Source organism: Mastigoproctus giganteus, chromosome 3 (assembly GCF_048544385.1).
Source record: "Mastigoproctus giganteus isolate SK-2022 chromosome 3, ASM4854438v1, whole genome shotgun sequence".
Taxonomy (NCBI): domain Eukaryota; kingdom Metazoa; phylum Arthropoda; class Arachnida; order Uropygi; family Thelyphonidae; genus Mastigoproctus; species Mastigoproctus giganteus.
This window is the reverse complement of record NC_143577.1, coordinates 89,749,072-89,768,136: the sequence shown is the minus strand read 5'-3', so window position 1 is coordinate 89,768,136 and position 19,065 is coordinate 89,749,072. Positions and strand designations below refer to the sequence as shown.

General features: G+C 39.3%; 1 protein-coding gene across 1 annotated transcript in view; it reads right to left on the bottom strand.

Annotated features, from left to right (window-relative positions):
- The window catches only part of LOC150088147 (wings apart-like protein homolog), a 184,899-nt gene that overhangs the window by 136,856 nt on the left and 28,978 nt on the right, over window positions 1–19,065 (bottom strand). Inside the window, exon 2 of the mRNA XM_090370044.1 lies at window positions 1,612–2,099. Within this exon, the coding sequence (XP_090226170.1) occupies window positions 1,612–2,099 (488 nt within the window). The remainder of the gene's footprint in view (window positions 1–1,611; window positions 2,100–19,065) is intronic.

Genomic DNA, 19,065 nt, shown 5'->3' with positions numbered 1-19,065 from the left:
AAGGAATATTGGATCTCACCACGATGTTCATCAAAACCTCAAAAGTCATAAATCATACTGCATGATGGAAGAGATAGGGAAGGGTTGACCGGAACTTAGCTCTAGAGACTAAACATGGGTTCCACCACTTCAAGCCTCCAATAAGCAAAGTGGTGGTATTGCACCGGTTGATGAGAGTCATCTACCACCTAGTACTGCTTGGTAACATAGAGGGGTGGCATTGCTCTATGTGGTGTGGGCGCCACACCTCGACCCCTGATTACGTTGATTCGCACCTGGGTGGTCACCCACCATGTACTTGTGCATGGAGGTTATACCCAGGATTACCAACAGTCCCACCATCGTGAACGTGCAAGCAGAGGATTTGGGTCCACTTGACTTGAGTGTCACCCGAATATCAGTTCCATCAGCGTTTTAGACTCCCAGGTAACAAGTACAGCTTGTCTGGCATATCTGAGAGAATGTCTGTGACAACCTCAAGGACCGAAATTAAATGATATAACTAAATATATTTTTCAGCTGAGTGAATTTTTCTTAATAATTCTTCATTATTTGCTATTTCTTCATAAAATTCTTCAAAAGAATTAGCAAAATTGCACTTGTAGTATTGCTTTCAGCATTTCTATGGTCAGTTGTTTTTTTGTTGACGTCCACAACTTATTTACTATCAAAAAAACTCTTTTTGTTGTACCATTGTTTCCAGGCAAACATAATGCAAATGACTTGCATTATGTCCCAGATTGGCTAAATGTCCAATCCGAGACATTTTCTGTGTCAGTTTGCAATGCGGGGCAAAAAACTGAAATCCGGGATGTCTTGTCACTTTAGGGATAGTGTAATTTCTGTACCACCTCTGTGATAGAGTGGCCCATGCGTTGGGCACCACCATCATTCCTCTTTCAAAGTCAGTTAACGTCTGATATTTATCCACACTGACATCAAATTACTGTCTATGTGAATGCAGTGTACATATATACCTACTAGGCGATTGGTTCATCCACTAGCTAGAGGGGTGACAGCGTTGCATTTCCCAGGAACCAGGTATCCCCTAAGTTCTGTCCTTTCAGTGTACATCAATGCACCTGGCTTTTTTTTTAACAAGATTATAAAAGCATTATACCTATCTAACTGTTAAATTACTTCAAATAACAGGACATCCGTTTTTGTTGTTTTTTTTTAAATAATGGGCCGTTGGCAGAACAAAATTTGCAATGGAAAATATCCTTTTATAATTAGTGACATCCATTGCAGCATCCTTCAAAAACGATAGTATAATCCCAATGTGAAATTTATCTTTCGCATGCAAACAACATATTCTGCAAAACTCAGTGAAAAAAATGGGTTCATTGATATATAACAGTAAATATATACCTAGTATAATAAATAAATATATATTTAGTATACAAATAGTCAATAGTAGTACCCCATATTCCATGAATTAGTATTACAGTGCAAGCTGGGAACTGATTATGAAATTTTCATATACATGACTTGCAAAATTCATTAAAATTATTTAATGAAAAAACAAATATCCAAATAAATGTATTATGAGTTTCATAACTAAGTTTCAACTAGTTCAAAACTTGTTTTGTTTATTGGGAAAAGAAATACCTGATTTTCTGCTATTTCTTTATTTTGTCGTATTTTCCAATTCTTTGCTCTAGGCTCAACTGCAGGATGCAACTTTTCTTCTTCTTTTTCAATAATAATACGAGTACCATTTATATTAAATGCATGTTCGAATATTCCCCACGAATGTTCTCTGTATGGCTTTACTGATAATCCAGTTTCATTTTTGTGGAACTTTGGGCTTATGGCATCTGTTGGACCACCGTTTTTTCCTCTGTATGGTAAAAGACTTAAAAGGGTACTTTTATGGTTTAACAGCTCAGAAATACTATTAATTTTACTTTTTCTATGTGCTTCCTCCAGTGACAAAATGCGACGGCGGGAAAATAGCATTTTTATAATACTAGCGGTTTCTGATTCAGATCTTACACTTGACATCTCATTTTCAGCAAGCTGACAGTTCCCTGCCATGTTATTATTTACAACTTGATACTTCCACACTGTTATGATGAATGACTGTAGAAGTTGCTCTTCCACAAAAATAAATTTTGAAAGAAATGAAATTAATATTACTTAAACAATCACATTTCGTAAATCATAAATTGATTTAAACTCAGATTACACCTACATAATTCAATAAACACGTGGTCGCTACAGTCGGCCTTGTAACGTGGATGGGAGGAAGAACCTCTAGTTTCCGAAATGGCCAGTAGGATTATCACACAGAACGACAATAAACAACGCCTATCATTATTATAGTCGTTTTTAACCAATCGCGAATGAAGAAAGACCGCTACAATTTCAAATCTGGGCAATAGAAAGTTTTCCATTTCATCTCTGTGGCAAAGTGTTTATTTCTTAGAGATATTTAAGAAAAAAAATGTACATATAAAATTACATTATTAATGAAATATACGTGTAATATATATGTTTTTATTTTTAATAAAAAAAAAATTATAACATGGCTGTTTTTACACCACTACAAAAATCCTCTTAAGGATAAATTCTGAAACGGAGTGTCAGTTCGCTATTATTGCCAACCCCGTTTTAAACTAAATTTCCAAATATTTATACTAGGAGGGTAGAAATGAAAATTTAATTTAATTAATGGTCACGTTCAGATGAGGGTACAACTTCATTGTAGTGTTTTGTTGGAGTCGAGATGTATAAAGTGAATTTCAACAATTCTCTTTTGTCTAAGTGTCTCCAAAATCCATGTATATCTAAATCTTAACATTGTATACGTCATCATTTACACTATCTACACTGTGCTGCCACTTTATTATTGTGTTGAGCCTCATTTAGCCTTCAAAACAGCCTGGATTTGTCTAGGCATGGGTTGAACAAGATGCTGAAAGCGTTGTGCAGGAATGGAGTACCCTGCAGACATGAATGTGTCATGCTGTTCTTTGAGATTCGACCGAGGTGTAGGTCTGCAGCGAACAGCCCTTTCCAGCTCATCCCAAAGATATTCAATAGGATTGAGATCCGAGGAACTGAGTGGGCCACTGCAGCAAAGAAAAGTCATTGTCATGTTCCTGGAATCATTCCATAATGATTCAGGCTTTGTGCCCGGGAGCATTATTCTGCTGGAAGTAACCATTTGACTGAGGATAAACTGTCAACATAAACGGATGCACTTGGTCAGCAACGATTTTTAGGTACTATGTGGCATTCAGACGAGAATCTATGGGAATCAATGGACCCAACGGGTGCGAAGAAAACATTCCTCACACCACAACACTGCCCCCACCACCTTGCACAGTAGTCGTCAGACATGAGGGGTCCATGGATTCATGTTGTTTTCGCCGAATTCTGAGCCTTCCATCTACATGATGCACCAGGAACTTCGACTCGTGAGACCAAGCAACTGTTTTCCAATCCTCGATAGTCCACTGCTGGTGTTGCTGTGACCACAGGAGTCGTGCTCTCTTGTTCTTCATTGATAACAAAGGTACGCGATGTGGCCGTCGGCTGGTGTAGCCCATTCGCGACAAAGTGCGACTAGTGGTCCGTTGCGATATTTTGATCTGCGCACCAAGGTTTTATTCTGACGTGGTGTGCGACGACATTGTTGCCCGTCTGTTTGCTTGCACAATTCTAGCAATCCTCCTCTGACCTCTTTCATCAACAAGCGATTTTCTTCCACAGGAATGCAGTTGAGAGAATGTTTTCTGTTCTTTGCACCATTCTCGATACACACATTTGAAACTGTGGTGCCTGAAAAGTTCAGGAGAACTGCCGTTTCAGAGAAGCTTTGGGGAGCATGTTTTGCACCTACTACCATGCGACGATCGAAGTCCGTTAGATTAGCTACGGTTCTTGCTACGCTTAACTGATTCTAGAAAGGTTGTTCTGCTGCATTTATATCCACAACTGTGGTCGTGGGACTTGCAACGTTGTGGGACAAACCATTTATGTGCACAGCAGGAGTGTTCTTAATAAAGTGGCAGCACAGTGTATGTATAATATTTACAAATCAATAACTGTATACCATAAAACTCACATATATATATTTAACACCAGTAAAATCTTCTCAATTCAAAACGCTTCTTTAACAAATTCTATAAATACAATATAATTCTCCTTAGCTTCAAAGAGGTGCCAGAGCTCCTGAGGAGAGAGAATGCCTATACCCTGTCCCAACTTATTTCTTGGAACATCATATCTTTAGGCATTCCAAAACGATGTGCTCTGTCGTTTCCAAACTCACACATCCGCAATTACCATTATCCATAATCCCCAGCTGCAGGACTCTTGCTCTTAATCCATGGTCAGTCACTACTGTTGTCATCTCTTTATTCTCTCTATAGATCTCACCTCTGGACTAGACTAGATCATCTCTTTATTCTCTCTATAGCTCTCACCTCTGGAATCATCTGATATGTTATTTTTTCCTTATCAGACGCTCTCCAACGACTATGCCATATCTCTGTTATCTCCACTACAAATATTTTCTTCTCTCTTAATACGTCTTTCTTAGTATAAACCTTCCCTATTCTGGGAAGGACCTAATTCCCATTATTTCAGAACTTTGATTTCTTTTAGTCCTCTATAATAAACATCTTTGAACATCTATGAGTTGTTAAAATGAGTTGTCGTGTTACAAAACCAATAATCTGAAACGGGTCGCTGGAAAACGTCCGACAGGCTCTCGTTATACTCAAAAGGGCAGACCTTTGTGCTGCATGAAGTAGACTTCTGATTAGTCAGTTCTCAACCACCGTTCTCCATGCTCCACACGCATAAATTACGACTGGAATAACAATGTTATTTATACAGCATTGCTAGAGATCTGCCCTCAATGCCTCAATCGACTCTCGCTATTCTCTTTAATTTACCGTCAACAATGGGAAGTGCACTTTTGGTAGAATTCTATGTGCCTGCGTACACATTAACGTACTCAAAATTTCACTTCAGAAGGCAAGGTGACAAATACCGAATAGTGACTCCTCTAATATGCGGAAGGGGTAGTGCAGCCATTGCAAATGCACCAAAGGAAGCACGTACTTTAAATTAAATTATTATGGCAGCCAGAAATAGGACATTTAAAAACAAACAAACGTTTGTTAGAAATATAAAAGACATGTATGATGTTGTTGTGGTTGTTGCAATAGGATTTTAGGAACATCAGCGACCAAGATCATATTGCTCCGTGTATATTGTCTGTAAATTGCATGTGTTCTGTGGTCGATTTTCTATTTGCCGGACGAAAAACCCGAGTTTCCGGAATAAAAAACCATATTGCTCTCGCCTGAGCCAGATTAACTCAACCACGTTGTGAAAAAGGCCCATAAAAATTCCCCCCGTCCTAGACGGGACTCGCACTCAGGTCACTTCCACCAGGTGTGGAAAGAACTTGTGTGATAACTGACGATCATGTCCAGTAGCCGCATAGAAAAAAAACCAATGTTTTGGGCGAGAAGGATTTACGAGTGACGTTTAGGAGCAAATTTCACTTAAGAAATTTCAAGGACTTTAAGATAAGAAGGGAAACTCGTGGGTTGGCAACTCACTCAGAAGCAAAAGATTTCTCAATTTGTGGGATGATTACTAGGCTTACCAAGTCATTGAGGCAACAAGAGAAGGTGGACATCAGCAGTGAATTTTTAGATTTAATGAACCTTCAAGTGATTCAAAGAATTTATGAGCGAGTTACTTAAAGATATAGATATTTACTATAGATAACAGATATACTCGCAGCTAGAGATAATTAAAGATAAAGATAAGCATTCAAGAAATTATCCTTGGAAGATACTAGGCTTTTCATACCAACAAGGAAATATTGTCCAAGATTTGGGCCTAAATGGATATCGGATGAAATAATGAGATTCATGACAGACATGAAAAATGCTTGGGATGCATAAAAATTATTAGGCGACACAGGAGCCTATGGTTTTTTTTTTTTTTTTTTTTTTTTGTAGCAAGGGCTACTATGACCAAATTGCGCCTGTTCCTGTGGAGAGACACTGCACAGATCAGTAAAACTAGTTTATAAGAGCATACATATATTAATCTGTTTCAGAAAGTGAAAAAATTCAGATAAGGAGTTGTCTCCAATAATATGTTTTAGCTAAAAAAGAGACTCGTTCAAGTTACGGAGGGATCGGAATGATGTGAATCTGGCAGACTGATAATGATCGCACTCTCTAAGAATATGTTTAACAGTTAGTGGTGAATCACAATGCAAGCACAGTGGGGAGGGGGTTATTTCCTTACAATAAATAGGGATGCGTAAGGTGGGTATGTCCAATAGGTGTTCTGGCAAAAATAACCTCTTCGTGTCTGTTTGAGAGGAAACAGATTTCCATAAATGAGGATTCTGTTTTATATTTCGTAACTTATTTAACTGATTATGCCAAATTTCTCTTCATTTTTCATTGCATATTCGGTGTATGATTAATTTATAGTCGGTGTAAGGTATCTGGAAATTGACATTGTCAGTGATATTTCTTGCTGCTTTATCTGCATGCTCATTTCTTGGTGTTCCAGTGTACCGTGGGATCCAACAAAAAGTGACACTGCCTATTTTTATGAAGATTCGATATTTGAGTTGCTATCTGATTTATCAATGGATGCGGAGAACGAGAATTGCCATGGATGGCTGCCACTGCACTCAAGGAGTCTGTATAGATTATAGTCTTTGGAGTGGAGTTATTAGGAATCAAAGTCAAACCCATCTTAATGGCACAGAGTTCTGCCGTATAAACACTGTATTCCTGAGGTAACGAGACAGAGACTGTTGATGTTGGGAGACCACAGGAGATCCCACAGCTGTGTCACTTTTGGAGCGGTCAGTAGAAATTTGCAGAGTTTGTGCATTTGCCAAGGAGTGGGCTGCATGTAGTTTCTGATAGTTTCATTGTTCAGGGATTGTTTCTCCTCAACTTTGGAAGTAATCATCACATGAATGTATGCATGCTTTCCATGGAGGTTGCATAATTTCTTTGTCTTGATGAAAATTGGTCAAATGCATATTCCTCTGCTGAATTAGTTCTTGTAGACGGATTACTCTAGGTTTATTTTCATGAGGTTTATTTCTAAAAAGGTTTACCCATTGAGGATCATAGAGGTGTGACCAGATAGGATGAGATGGAAAACTATTTATTTTAACTGCATAGTTGAGGAGCAACAACTTTCTCCGAAGTTGGAGTGGGGGTTCATTGGCTTCTATATATAGGCTTTGGACTGGCGAAGTCCTGAATGCCGCAAGAGCAATTCTGAGCACACTATGTTATACTGTGTTAAGACATGCCAACAGAGTCTTTCGAACGGAATCATAAACTGGAGCACCACAATCTAATAGAGATCTTATTAAAGCTCGGTATAGATGGAGCAGGGTATAGCGATCAGCACCCCATGTCATGGACGAGATGATTTTAAGTATATTCAGCTTTTTCATACAGATAGTTCGGGTTTGTAGTATATGCTTCAGGAATGTCAGTTTGGTGTCAAATGTCGTGCCCAAGAATCGCATATTGCTAGTGATTGGTATCGGTTTATTTCCCAATGATAATTCGGGTTCTGGATGTAACTGACGTTTTTTACAAAAGTGAATGGCCGTAGTTTTGGTTGCTGATAGACGATAACCATTATGTGAAGTCCATGACACTATTTTGTTTATTGTAAGTTAGAGTTGTCGCTCAATGGAATGCATATTCTGTGAATGGCAAAATATTGCAAGGATATCAGCAAAATGTCGTGCGCTAAACTGTTTATCCTAAGAGCAAAGAATGTAACACTGAGTACCGATCCCTGTGGTACACCTACTCTTTGGACAAAACATCGTGAAAGAGCATTAGCATTGGCACATGATGAAAGAAAGCAAGCTTATATAGCATAAGGCAAAAAAAAAAAAATATATATATATATATATATACACACACACACTCTTTTCTCATTTCACCAATTCATTTGCTCCAAATTGTTTGTCTAGTTCTGCCTTGAATCTGTTTAAGCTACCAACTTCTACAACGACAGATGGAAGTTTGTTCCAGCAATCAACCACCCGCTGGCTAAAGGCAAACTTCCACACATCTATCCTACGACTGTCATTCCTCATTTTGAATTTATGCCCTTTCAGGCGATTATTCTTAGCAAGAGGAAGAATCCCATCAGCATTGAGCATGCTCAACCCATTCAAGACTTTGTACATCTCAATCAGATTACATCGCAGGTGCCTAGTCTGCAGACACTCTGCAAATATATGTAATTTGCAAAATTTAAGCCTTTCTTCGGAAGAGCAACCCTTTGTTCCATTCACTAATCTTGTTGCTCTTCTTTGCACTCGTTCCAACACCTCTTCATCCTTCTTGAAATGAGGCCTCCAGACCTGTATACAGTACTCAAGGTATGGCCTGGCCATTGCCTTATACAAGAGAATAATCACCTTCTTATCCCTGCTAAAAAAATCCTGTATATCATTGACAAGACCTCATGAGCTACTCTTGCAGACCGTCTGCACTGCTCAGAAAACTTCATATCAGCCTGCGCAATTACCCCAGTCCCTTTTCATTCTCTACCACTGTCAGAGTAGTACCACACAGTTGATACGTTAGTCTGGGGTTACTGCTTCCCATATTCAGTATTTTACATTTGTCAATGGTAAACATCAGCCGCCATCTCGCAGCCCATCTGCTAAACTTTTCTAGATCCTCTTGCAGCTGCATACCGTCGTTAACAACCCTGCCAACCTTCGTATCGACTGCAAACGTGGGCATTAAGCCTGATATGCCATCATCAATATCATTAATGAATACAGAAAACAACAATGGACACAAAACTGAACCCTGGGGGGACTAAACTTATAACATTAGTCCACGAAGAGCAGTGTCCATTGATTACCACTCTCTGTCTTCTCCCACTGAAACCATCCCCTTATCCATAGCGGAAATTTGCCTCCAATGCCACACTGCTCCAATTTGTGCAGCAGTCTTCCATGTGCAACAGTATCAAAAGCCTTTCTAAGCCTTCCTATTTCATTTCACAAATATTCGTGGTCTCAATTCTAATCTCAACGATGTCTATTTCCACTTGCAGTCTGCCAAGCCCCATGTACTTTTTCTGAAAGAATCTCAGTTATCGGTTGATTCAACAACTGCTCATCTGAGTTGCCCAAATTATTCGCTGTATGATTACTTTCGCCTCAAAGGTGGTACTTGTGCATATGTCCGTTCCGATATTCGCCTGTCAGAGACTTGGTAATTTGGAATCTCCTCTCTTCGATCTTTTCTGGCTTAAAATCTCTCTACCACATTGTGTTAAATTCACATGTTGTCTCTACCGTTCTCCCACCTCCATTAATCACTTGGAGCTTTTTGACTTCCTTTCTTTGCAACTTGACTTTCTCCAGTACAACTTTTCTAATAGTGAGGTAATTTTCCTTGGTGATTTTAATGTTCACAACTCCAGCTGGCTTCCGTTTTCTAGTCACACCGACTCAGCTCCAGATGCTGAGGCTTTTGCAATTACTAATGACCTTGCACAGATTGTTCATTTACCTATAAGAATACCGGACAATCCTAATCATACAGACAACACGCTTGATCTTTTTCTCCCAAAAAACCCTTCTAATATAAAAACAGCGAAATGCTTAAAGAGACAACCCTTCTAAGTACACGGTCGAAGTGAGTGGTCCTTTAGGCACCTCAGATCACAACTTGGTGATTGTCTCTTTTCCAATGGAGCCTTTATCTCATGGCTATTCCCAACCTCGTGCTGTTTGGCATTACAAGAATACAAAATAGGATGACCTTAGAGATTTCTTTTCTTATTTTTCTTGGTCGGATTACTGTTTCAAAACTTCGGATGTGGACGTTTGCTGAGATCGCGTCAGTGAAATTAATCTTGTAGGAATGGAATCCTTTATTCCACACTCCACTTTAAAATCTCGTCCTTTATATGAACCTTGGTTTTCCAATAAATGTGCTAAGGCTGTTCAAGAGAAGAATGTTGCATATCGTAATTGTCTTGTGTCCAATTCTTCAATTTCATTTTCTACATATAGCAAAGCTCGCAACAATTGTAAAGCAGTTACTAATCAGTCCAAACCAAATTTTTAACAGGCTAAGAGTAGAAAACTTGCTTCTTGCTTTAATGATAGCCGAACATTTTTGCCCATCTCTACTCCCACCTCTGTCAAAACCAGATGGTTCTGTTGTCACTTCAGCCAAGGATAAAGCTGACCTGCTAGCATCCCATTTTTCTTCCAATCGTGCATTAATTATCTTGGTAAAACACTTTCCACCATTTCCAACACATTCCATTCAATGCCTCTTGTGGTCTTCCGTCAAAAGGATGTCAGAAGGATTTTGACGAATCTTGATGCTAAGAAAGCTCCAGTTCTTGATGGTATTTCTCCACTTGTTCTTAAAACCTGTGCTGCAGAACTAACTCCTGTTCTTTGCCGCCTTTTTTCCCTTTCTTATTCCAAAAGGTGGTTTTCCTTCTGCTCGGACATTTGCTCATATCCAGCCAGTTCCTCTAAAGGGTGACAAATCCCACCCATCCAATTATCGTCCCATTACAATTACTTCTACTCTTTCTAATGTAATAGAGAAATCAATTAATCGCCAACTCTAAAACTACCTAGAAACCTTCCGTCTGATCAACGATCGCCAGTATGGATTCTGTCAGTGTCGATCCACTGGTGATATTCTGGCTTATGTTATCCATTTATGGACAAATTCAATGGAAAAGTTTGGTGAAACACAAGCAATTGCTCTTGACATTTGAAAGGCTTTCGATCGTGTTTATCATAAAGGTCTTCTAAACAAGATCCCATTTTAGGGTTTGCCAAATGTTCTTTTTAATTGGTTATCCAGTTTTTTCTCTGAGCGCTCACTGAGGGTGATGGTAGATGGCTCTCTGTCTTCTAATTTCTCGACTAATGCTAGTGTCTTCCAAGATTCAGTTCTTTCCCCCACTCTTTTCCTCTTATACATTAATGACCTTCTTCCATTGACTGGAAATCCTATCCATAATTTTGCCGATGATAGCACATTGCATTCCACTTTCCATTTTGAGAAACCTTGCCCCGCTCAAACAGCTTCACCTTCTCGAATATCTGCTACCAATTCCTTAAATGCCGATCTTTAGGTAATTCTCCAGTGGGGTAAAGACAACTTAGTTGATTTCAACCCTTCTAAAACTCAGTCTTGTCTTATAACTCACAAAAAGGAATCTTCTGCTCTTGTGCTTATCTTTAGTGACTTCGATTTCTAGGCAAAATGATATATTTCTTTTGGGGATTACCCTGACTTCTAATCTCTTTTTGCACAAGCACATTACAAATATTGCGTCCTCTGCATTTAAAAAACTTGGTTTTCTCTTTCGCTCTCGGCGTTACTTTTCTTCCAAACAGCTGTTCGCTCTGTACAAATCGCAAATCTGCTGTACTATGGAATATTGTTCCCTCATCTGGGGTGATGCCTCCAGAACCTCTCTTAGGCTTCTAGATTCCATTCAGAAGAGGGCAGTTAGGTTAATTAATGACTCCTCTCTAACAGAGTCTGCCCACTCGCTGTCGCATAGACGTACTGTTTCTGCTGCATGCCTTTTCTACAGATAATTCCATGGGTATTGTTCTTCTGAATTGACTTCTATAATTCCCGCTCTCTCTCTCTTTCTTTCAAAACCGTCCGAACACGTGCCGCCTCCAGCCAACATCCATTTACTGTCCAACTTCAAACTCACAGAACCAACTTTTCATCTTCCTCGTTTATTCATTCAACTTCTGTTTTTTGGAACAACGTTCTTTCATACGTATTTCCTGAAAATTACAATGTACAGAAGTTCATGTATAATGTCAACAAATATCTTCTTTCGTCTTCTCAACTTCCAACCCAAGCACGGTACTAAGTAATATAGGTTCTAATGCCTCGCTTCTTTGGGGTTTTCATAAAAAAAAAAAAAAAGGTCCAAATATATGATATCAAAATTATTCTTTGCATCCAGTTCCTTTGTGACTACATCATAGTATCCAATCAAATTGGTAGGACAAGGCTTCCACTTAACAAACCCATGCTGTGTCCGAGCTATAACTGAAATCTTGTCAAGATGATCCTGCAATTCTTCTTTAACCAGTGGTTCCATTAATTTCCTTGGCGCGCTATGGCTATAGATTCTGATGCTCCAAAAAAATCCCCAATAAATCAACCAACCAATCACTCAATCATTAATTTCCCTGGAACAGAAGTTAAACTAACTGGTCTGTAATTACATGTGTCTCCCTTTGAACGTCCTTTGTGGATTGGCGTCACACTTGCACTTTTCCAGTCCATGGGTACCTCCCCTGAGTCCAAGGAAGCTCTCATAATTATGGCTAAGGGTTTGCTTACTTCTTTTTCTGCCTCCTTTAATATAACTGGATAGATTCCATCCACCCCAGGTGCCTTTCTTATGTTTATCTTCAACAATTTCTCCTCCACTTTACCCTCAGTTATTACAAGATTATCTGTCTTACTGCCAGAGTTTAATACACCTCTGGTATTCCCCTCCCTGAATAACTCATGTGTGAATGTAGATGAAAAATATCATTTATTTTGTTAGCTACCTGAACAGGATCATCAACAGTTGAACCGTCGAATCAAGTGGACCAATCTGATTCATCCCCTTCCTTCTAGAGTTTACATAAGTAAAGAACTCTTTGTTGTTTTTCTTTGCATCCTTTGCCAAAGATTTCTAGTAATCTGCCTTTGCCTGCCCAACCTCCTTTGTGATTTGGTTATAGATCAGCTTATATCTATCATAGGCTTCTCTGTCATTTGTTAATTTATATGTATCCCAATCATTTTTCTTCTCTGCCACATGTCTAATTAGTTCATCTGACATACATTTAGGCCTAAATCTTGAACAATATTTCTTAGTTGGTACGAAAAGCCAAATAGCTTCCAAGATTATTTCTTTGAATGCTTCCTATTTTGAATTTGCTGTTAGTAACATCATCAGTTGGTCACACCGTATAGAATTTAAATACTGTATCAGACTACCGTAGTCACCTTTACTTAAGCAAAAACCCTTCCTTTTACCCCTGAGTATATCCCACTTCAACACACTGATCATCACTACCACCTAGTGGTTTCTTTATCTGCAGATTGTTATTGCATGAAGAATCACTACTGATAATGAGATAAAGAGTATTGCTCCCTCTAATTGCCTCCCTAACATGCTGCTGTAGAAAACAATCATCCAATAAATCCACAAATTCCTTGCTAATGTGTAAGTGACCAACCCAAAAATTCCAGTTAATCTCTGGAAAATTAAAATCTCCCATTTTGTAAACATATGCTTACCGGACTATGCGGTTGGATTAGGTCATAGATATCATCAATATTGCTACATAGGCCTCTACAGTTCCACTGTATGATGTGATCCATTATTTGATTTTAGCATTTGGGTTTGGTCCAGTCTGCCTTTTAGGTCCAGTCTGTTTCTGTCTCTCCAATTTTATTCTTTCATTTTTCGAAAAGATAGGTCGTCCCGTGTTGTCATCTCGTGCGTACAGATCTAAGATTGGCTCATGGTTGATGTTTTCATCTGTATCCATATTTGTTAAATTTGGCCGAGTTTTCTGAATTGGAGCTGCTGTTTTAGTTTTTATGGTTTCTGAAGAAGACTGCGATGCAGTTGCCGGTACTGTAATTGGTCTGTTGTTGGCACGATCAGTCGCATGCTGTTCCTTAGTAGATTGCTGTAAGGTTGAGAGTATTTATCGGGCCCAATCCGCAATAGACATTGCTGGGGGAACTGACACGTCAGTTTTATTGGCTGCTGACTGAAATTTCTTTGCTGCTGTTGCATAGGTATATTTTGATGTAAGCATAATTTGCTTCGTTTCCTTGTGTTAAATCACTTTCCGCTCTACTTTGTATTTTTGGATCTTTTTCCCTGTTTTCCATAGTTCACAGGTCCTTGAATAAGCAGGTTGTTGGCCTTCGCAGTTCGGACAATGTGGTGTTTCAGCATCACATTCCGTTTGTGTGTGAGATTTTGAACCGCAGTTTGAGCACACTGCATCCCCTCGACAGACAGTCGCCTAAGAGTGCTCAAACTTTTGGCACTTATAACACCTGATGGGATTAGGAATGTAGGGTCTTAAGCGGCAATTGAGATAGCCGGCTTTAAAATTCAATGGTAAATTTGATGTGCCAAACGTTAGGATGATGTTCCGTGTGGGAACAAGCTGACCATCATTAATGATCATAATCCGATTAGCTTGTGTGACTTGTTGTTCTTTTAACTCTTGGACCAGTTCATCTTCTGTGACATTCATCAAATCCACTCACCAATTACCCAATTACCCCTTTCGAGGCATTTAGTGTTGCATGTGGGGTAATTTGCACGGGAATGCCACCAAAGGTTGAGAGGTTCAGCAGAGTCTCTGATTGCTTACGACTCGCACTTTCTATTAATAAATCTCCGGATCTAAGTCTTTTCAGCATTTTAGGCGACCCTGATGAGCTTTCCAAGCATTTCTGTATCAGAAATGGGGAGAACGTACTGATGAATTTGCTTGAGAAGGAGTGGAAGATTAGGAAAGAAGACAGCGAACTGACAAAGCCCTTTGTCAGTTCGCTGTCTTTTCGATTGTGATGTGTCATGATCTGTGTCATTGACTTTTGGACATGATGAACGGCGAGGCTCAATTGTAGGGAAATTAGCAAATTCCATGTTTGCTCTTTTAGGTCCTGGGAGAGAGACTTTCTTTTCCCAGGTTACCGGCCTCGCCACGTGGAGGCTGGAGCGGTGCCACCAGTGACCAAGCGATAAGTGATTAGTGTGTTAGAGAAGTTAATTATATATATAATAGAAAGGTGTTTTTCCTTTCTTGGCAGGAAGCTTACTTCTTTATTTAGGAAGAGCCAAAAATAAATAACTTTATAAAATAAAAGGTTTTAACAATCTCTCTAATCAATCGCTTGGAAAAAATACGCTTTCAAATCGTTTTGTAAATCGCTATGATCACTCGCTTGGAACTCGGGGCCAGAGGCCTATGATAGATATCAGCTAGTCTGTAATCAAGTCACAAAGGAGGTTAGTCAAACAAATGCAGATTACGATAAATCATTGTCAAAGCATGCATATAAAAAGGCTAATGCTCCTAAAAACCAAATAACAAACAACCAGCCGGACCAGGCTTCCTTTCTTGCACGTTTTTTCTTATTTTTCTTCTTCATCCTGCTACCACAAGAAAGTTGTGAGTTGCGGGCTACCACCCGCAACTCACAACTTTCTTCCCTTGACCACAGAGAAGTCAGATACAGAATGTACAATTGCTCAAATTACTCCCCCCGAACTTTACTCTTTCCCTCAAGTTTGGAACGCCTCCCCAAAGGACTCCAACCAATCCCCATACTGATTAATTTTTTTCATTCCTTCCTATTTGCTAAACATCTCACCCCAGCTGTCTCCCTAGCGCACAAACCAACCCTAATCTATAAATTTCTTATTTTTTTTCACACAGCAGTATGACCCTTTCATGTTACCAGTCACCTCCAAAACACTCATTTTCGTGTTCACACTTTTCTCTGCTAAATGTGGTTAACTTGCCAAATATCAGTCACCCTGACGCCGTTTCTTTTTGATACGAACACTGGACGCCCACTCATTTCCTGTTTATTTCCTAACAGTGGCTTAGATCAAAAGAGACACTCCGTAATCCCATTTCACTGTGCTCTTGTTCTTGCCCTCAGCAACCCTTTCATGCATGTCTCAAATGGCACCCTCTTTCTTAGTCATTGCGCTGTCTCTGTTTGTTCTCTTGTATTATTTAAATTACTTGTTTACCTTTAGCCGCTATTTTAATTCACACGTCTAAAACTGTCCAATCCTAAATCCAGTTTCTTCAAATTTAACCTCGATTACATTCAACATAAATATTCAATCTTAATATTTACTATCTTTAACTTAATACTCGGGCATTAATGATAATTCTCACTTTCCATCGCCCTTCCTGGATTTATTTTAGCAAAACAATTATTTCTATTTTAATTTGTAAGATCTACTTCGTTGTGAAAAAAGACAAATAAAAATTCCTAGCGTCTTTGACAGATTGGAAATCAGATCTTTTCCACCCTGTGTGTGGAGGACCACCTTCCTCCCAACTCTGCTTCCCACAAGGGTTTACCATGTTCATCCGTCCCCATGTAATAACTTGACTCTTAGTGGATATTTTTCTTAATATTTTATATTAAGATACGAGAACGAGCTGTAGCCTGTGCGGACGTACATTTTTGCCGCTCCTGGAACAGAGAAGTTTTTTCTGATTTATTTTCTGTTTTATTAGCTTAAATTGGCATATTAACTTATTTTATAAAGTAGCTTTATATTCCTATTTACGATACTTAGATTAAAGTAACTTAGATAGAGATTTTGTAGGTATTACTTAGTATCGGAAAGGGTATCAAATCCACGTGTTTACCGTTCGTAAATAGCCGCCATTGTTACGCGATACATAATATCTCAAAATAGATAGCATAAGCTTAATATAGTATAGTATAGTACATAATATTGTCATTTAATAAGATAATTAATCTTGTTGAACTTCATTGTCAATTAAATTGTACCTTTAACTATACATATAACGACTTGGGTTATGTAACATAAATAATTAGTAAAAAATAAATAATTAATACTTAACTTGATATGGAAGTTATATAAAGGGATTTCGTAGATAACACTCGATACTGAAACATAAATATAGCGTTATAACTGTGTTGGGATATAAGTTTAGGGCTTTAATTTTGTACTGAAATTATTGAAATTAAATCGAAATCATGACTCTGACCAGAGCAGCATAGCAAAAGGCTCAAGCTAATGGGAGTGCTGTGGCTCAGGGGAGAACTGAGGGGGGACAGTTGCCCTCTGAATCACAGCCTATTAAAATGCACTACTTGCTTGATGTTTGTGGAGCAGTCAGGAACGGGACATGACACTGCCATGGGGGATGTCTTTGTGTGTGCGCGATGCAAGGAGTGTAAGGAAATCAGGCGACAACTCAGCATTGTTATGGGCCTATATGAGAGCTTGAAGGACAGGGTGGATGCCCTCGAAGGATTAAAAGTGAGGGCCCATCAAGCTCTCAGCTGCCCACACCAATGTCAGAGCTTGCACTTGGTCATCACGCAACACAGCGGCAGCACCCAAGGCAGAATGCGCTGGTCCCAAAGGAACTAGTAGTTGTTGGTGACTCTATTGTCATGGAAACGGGAAACTTGCTTTGTGAAAAGGATAGGTGGAACAGGACCAGGGTATGTCTGCCAGGGGCAAAGGTTGATGACGTTGTAGAGCGGATATCATCTTTTAAGGGCACAAAAGGTGATATAGTTGTACACGTTGGCACTAATGATATTAAGAGTACGAGACCGGCTGAATTACTTAACAAGTACTGGTCACTGTTGAAAAAAAGCCGTGAATTAGGGTTGAATTTGAAAGTGTCTGCAATTCTGCCCAGACACGATAGGAGGGAGTATATGATGAGAGCCCTGTCGATCAATTCGTCCCTGGAAAGATTGTGCAAGGCTCAAGGGGTAGAATTTTTTTCAGCCTGGTCTGTACTTTAATTGCAGCAATGATAGAAATAAAATTAGTCCCGTCACGGCATGGTGGTGCCAGGGGTTGTTAACAGGACAGACTGCTTCTAACAGGGATGGGATACACTTAAATAGAAAGGGTGCAAGAATGTTTGCTGATGCTATCGAGGCAGTGTTAGGTGGGTCGGAAACTGCTAGATTGGGGGATACAAGGACTAATAGATTAACAGTAGCCACTGGCAGAGGTGAAAGTGATTCTTGCACTACTTCTATTGGAATGAGCCGCAGCCTGGAAAATAAGATGCAGGATATTTCAAAGAGTGCTGGGAATCATTGGGGTACAAATAAACACATAGGTTGTGTTAGTGTAGCTAAGAAAAAGAACAGGTGCATGTATACTTGCGTGTACACCAATGCTAGGCGTTTAGTAAATAAATTTGATGAATTTGAGGAATTGCTGAAAACATCAAAGGCAGATACTGTGGGGATTTCAGAGACGTGGTGTCACACAGACATAAGGATTGCGGAACTGGAATTTGGGGAGTACAATGTCTACAGAAAGGATAGACAGGATAGGAAGGGAGGAGGGGTTATGCTATTAGTTAAGAAACACATAAAATCCAAGGAAGTGAAGCCAGTCGACATTGCTGGACAGTGCAGTGTCGAGTCAGTTTGGTGTGACATAAGCATTGGGAGATCAAAATTGAGAGTAGGAGGGTGCTATAGGCCTAATGACTCTGATGAGTATAATAAGAAACTGTACAGGGAAATAGGGTGGGCCAGTAAATCAGAGAGTCTTATAATGGGGGATTTTAATTTCCCAGATATTGACTGGAATTTGGGGGCTGGTCACTCACACACTAGCAAGGCTTTTGTGGATTTATTGGATGATTGTTTTCTACATCAGCATGTTCGGGAGGCAACTAGAGGGAGTAATACTCTTGATTTGATTATCAGCAGTGATTCTTCATGCATTAAGAATCTGCAGATAAATGAACCACTAGGTGGCAGTGATCACCGTGTGCTGAAGTGGGATTTACTCAAAGAGGTAACTACCATTAGGGTTAAAGGGAAGGTTATTGCTTTCGTAAAGGCGACTACGATGGACTGAGACAGTATTTAAATTCTATACAGTGGGACCAACTGATGATGTTACCAATAGCAAATTCAAATGGGAAGCATTCAAAGAACTTATCTTGGAAGCTACTAGGCTTTACATACCAACTAAGAAATATTGTTCAAGGTTTAAGCCTAAGTGGATGTCAGATGAACTAATGAGACATATGGCAGAGAAGAAAAATGCATGGGATACATACAAATTAACACGTGACACAGAAGCCTATGATAGATACAAGTTGATCTGTAACCAAGTTACAAAGGAGGTTAGGCAGGCGAAGGCAGATTACGAGAAATCTTTGGCAAGGGATGCAAAGAAAAACAGCAAAGAGTTCTTTACTTATATAAA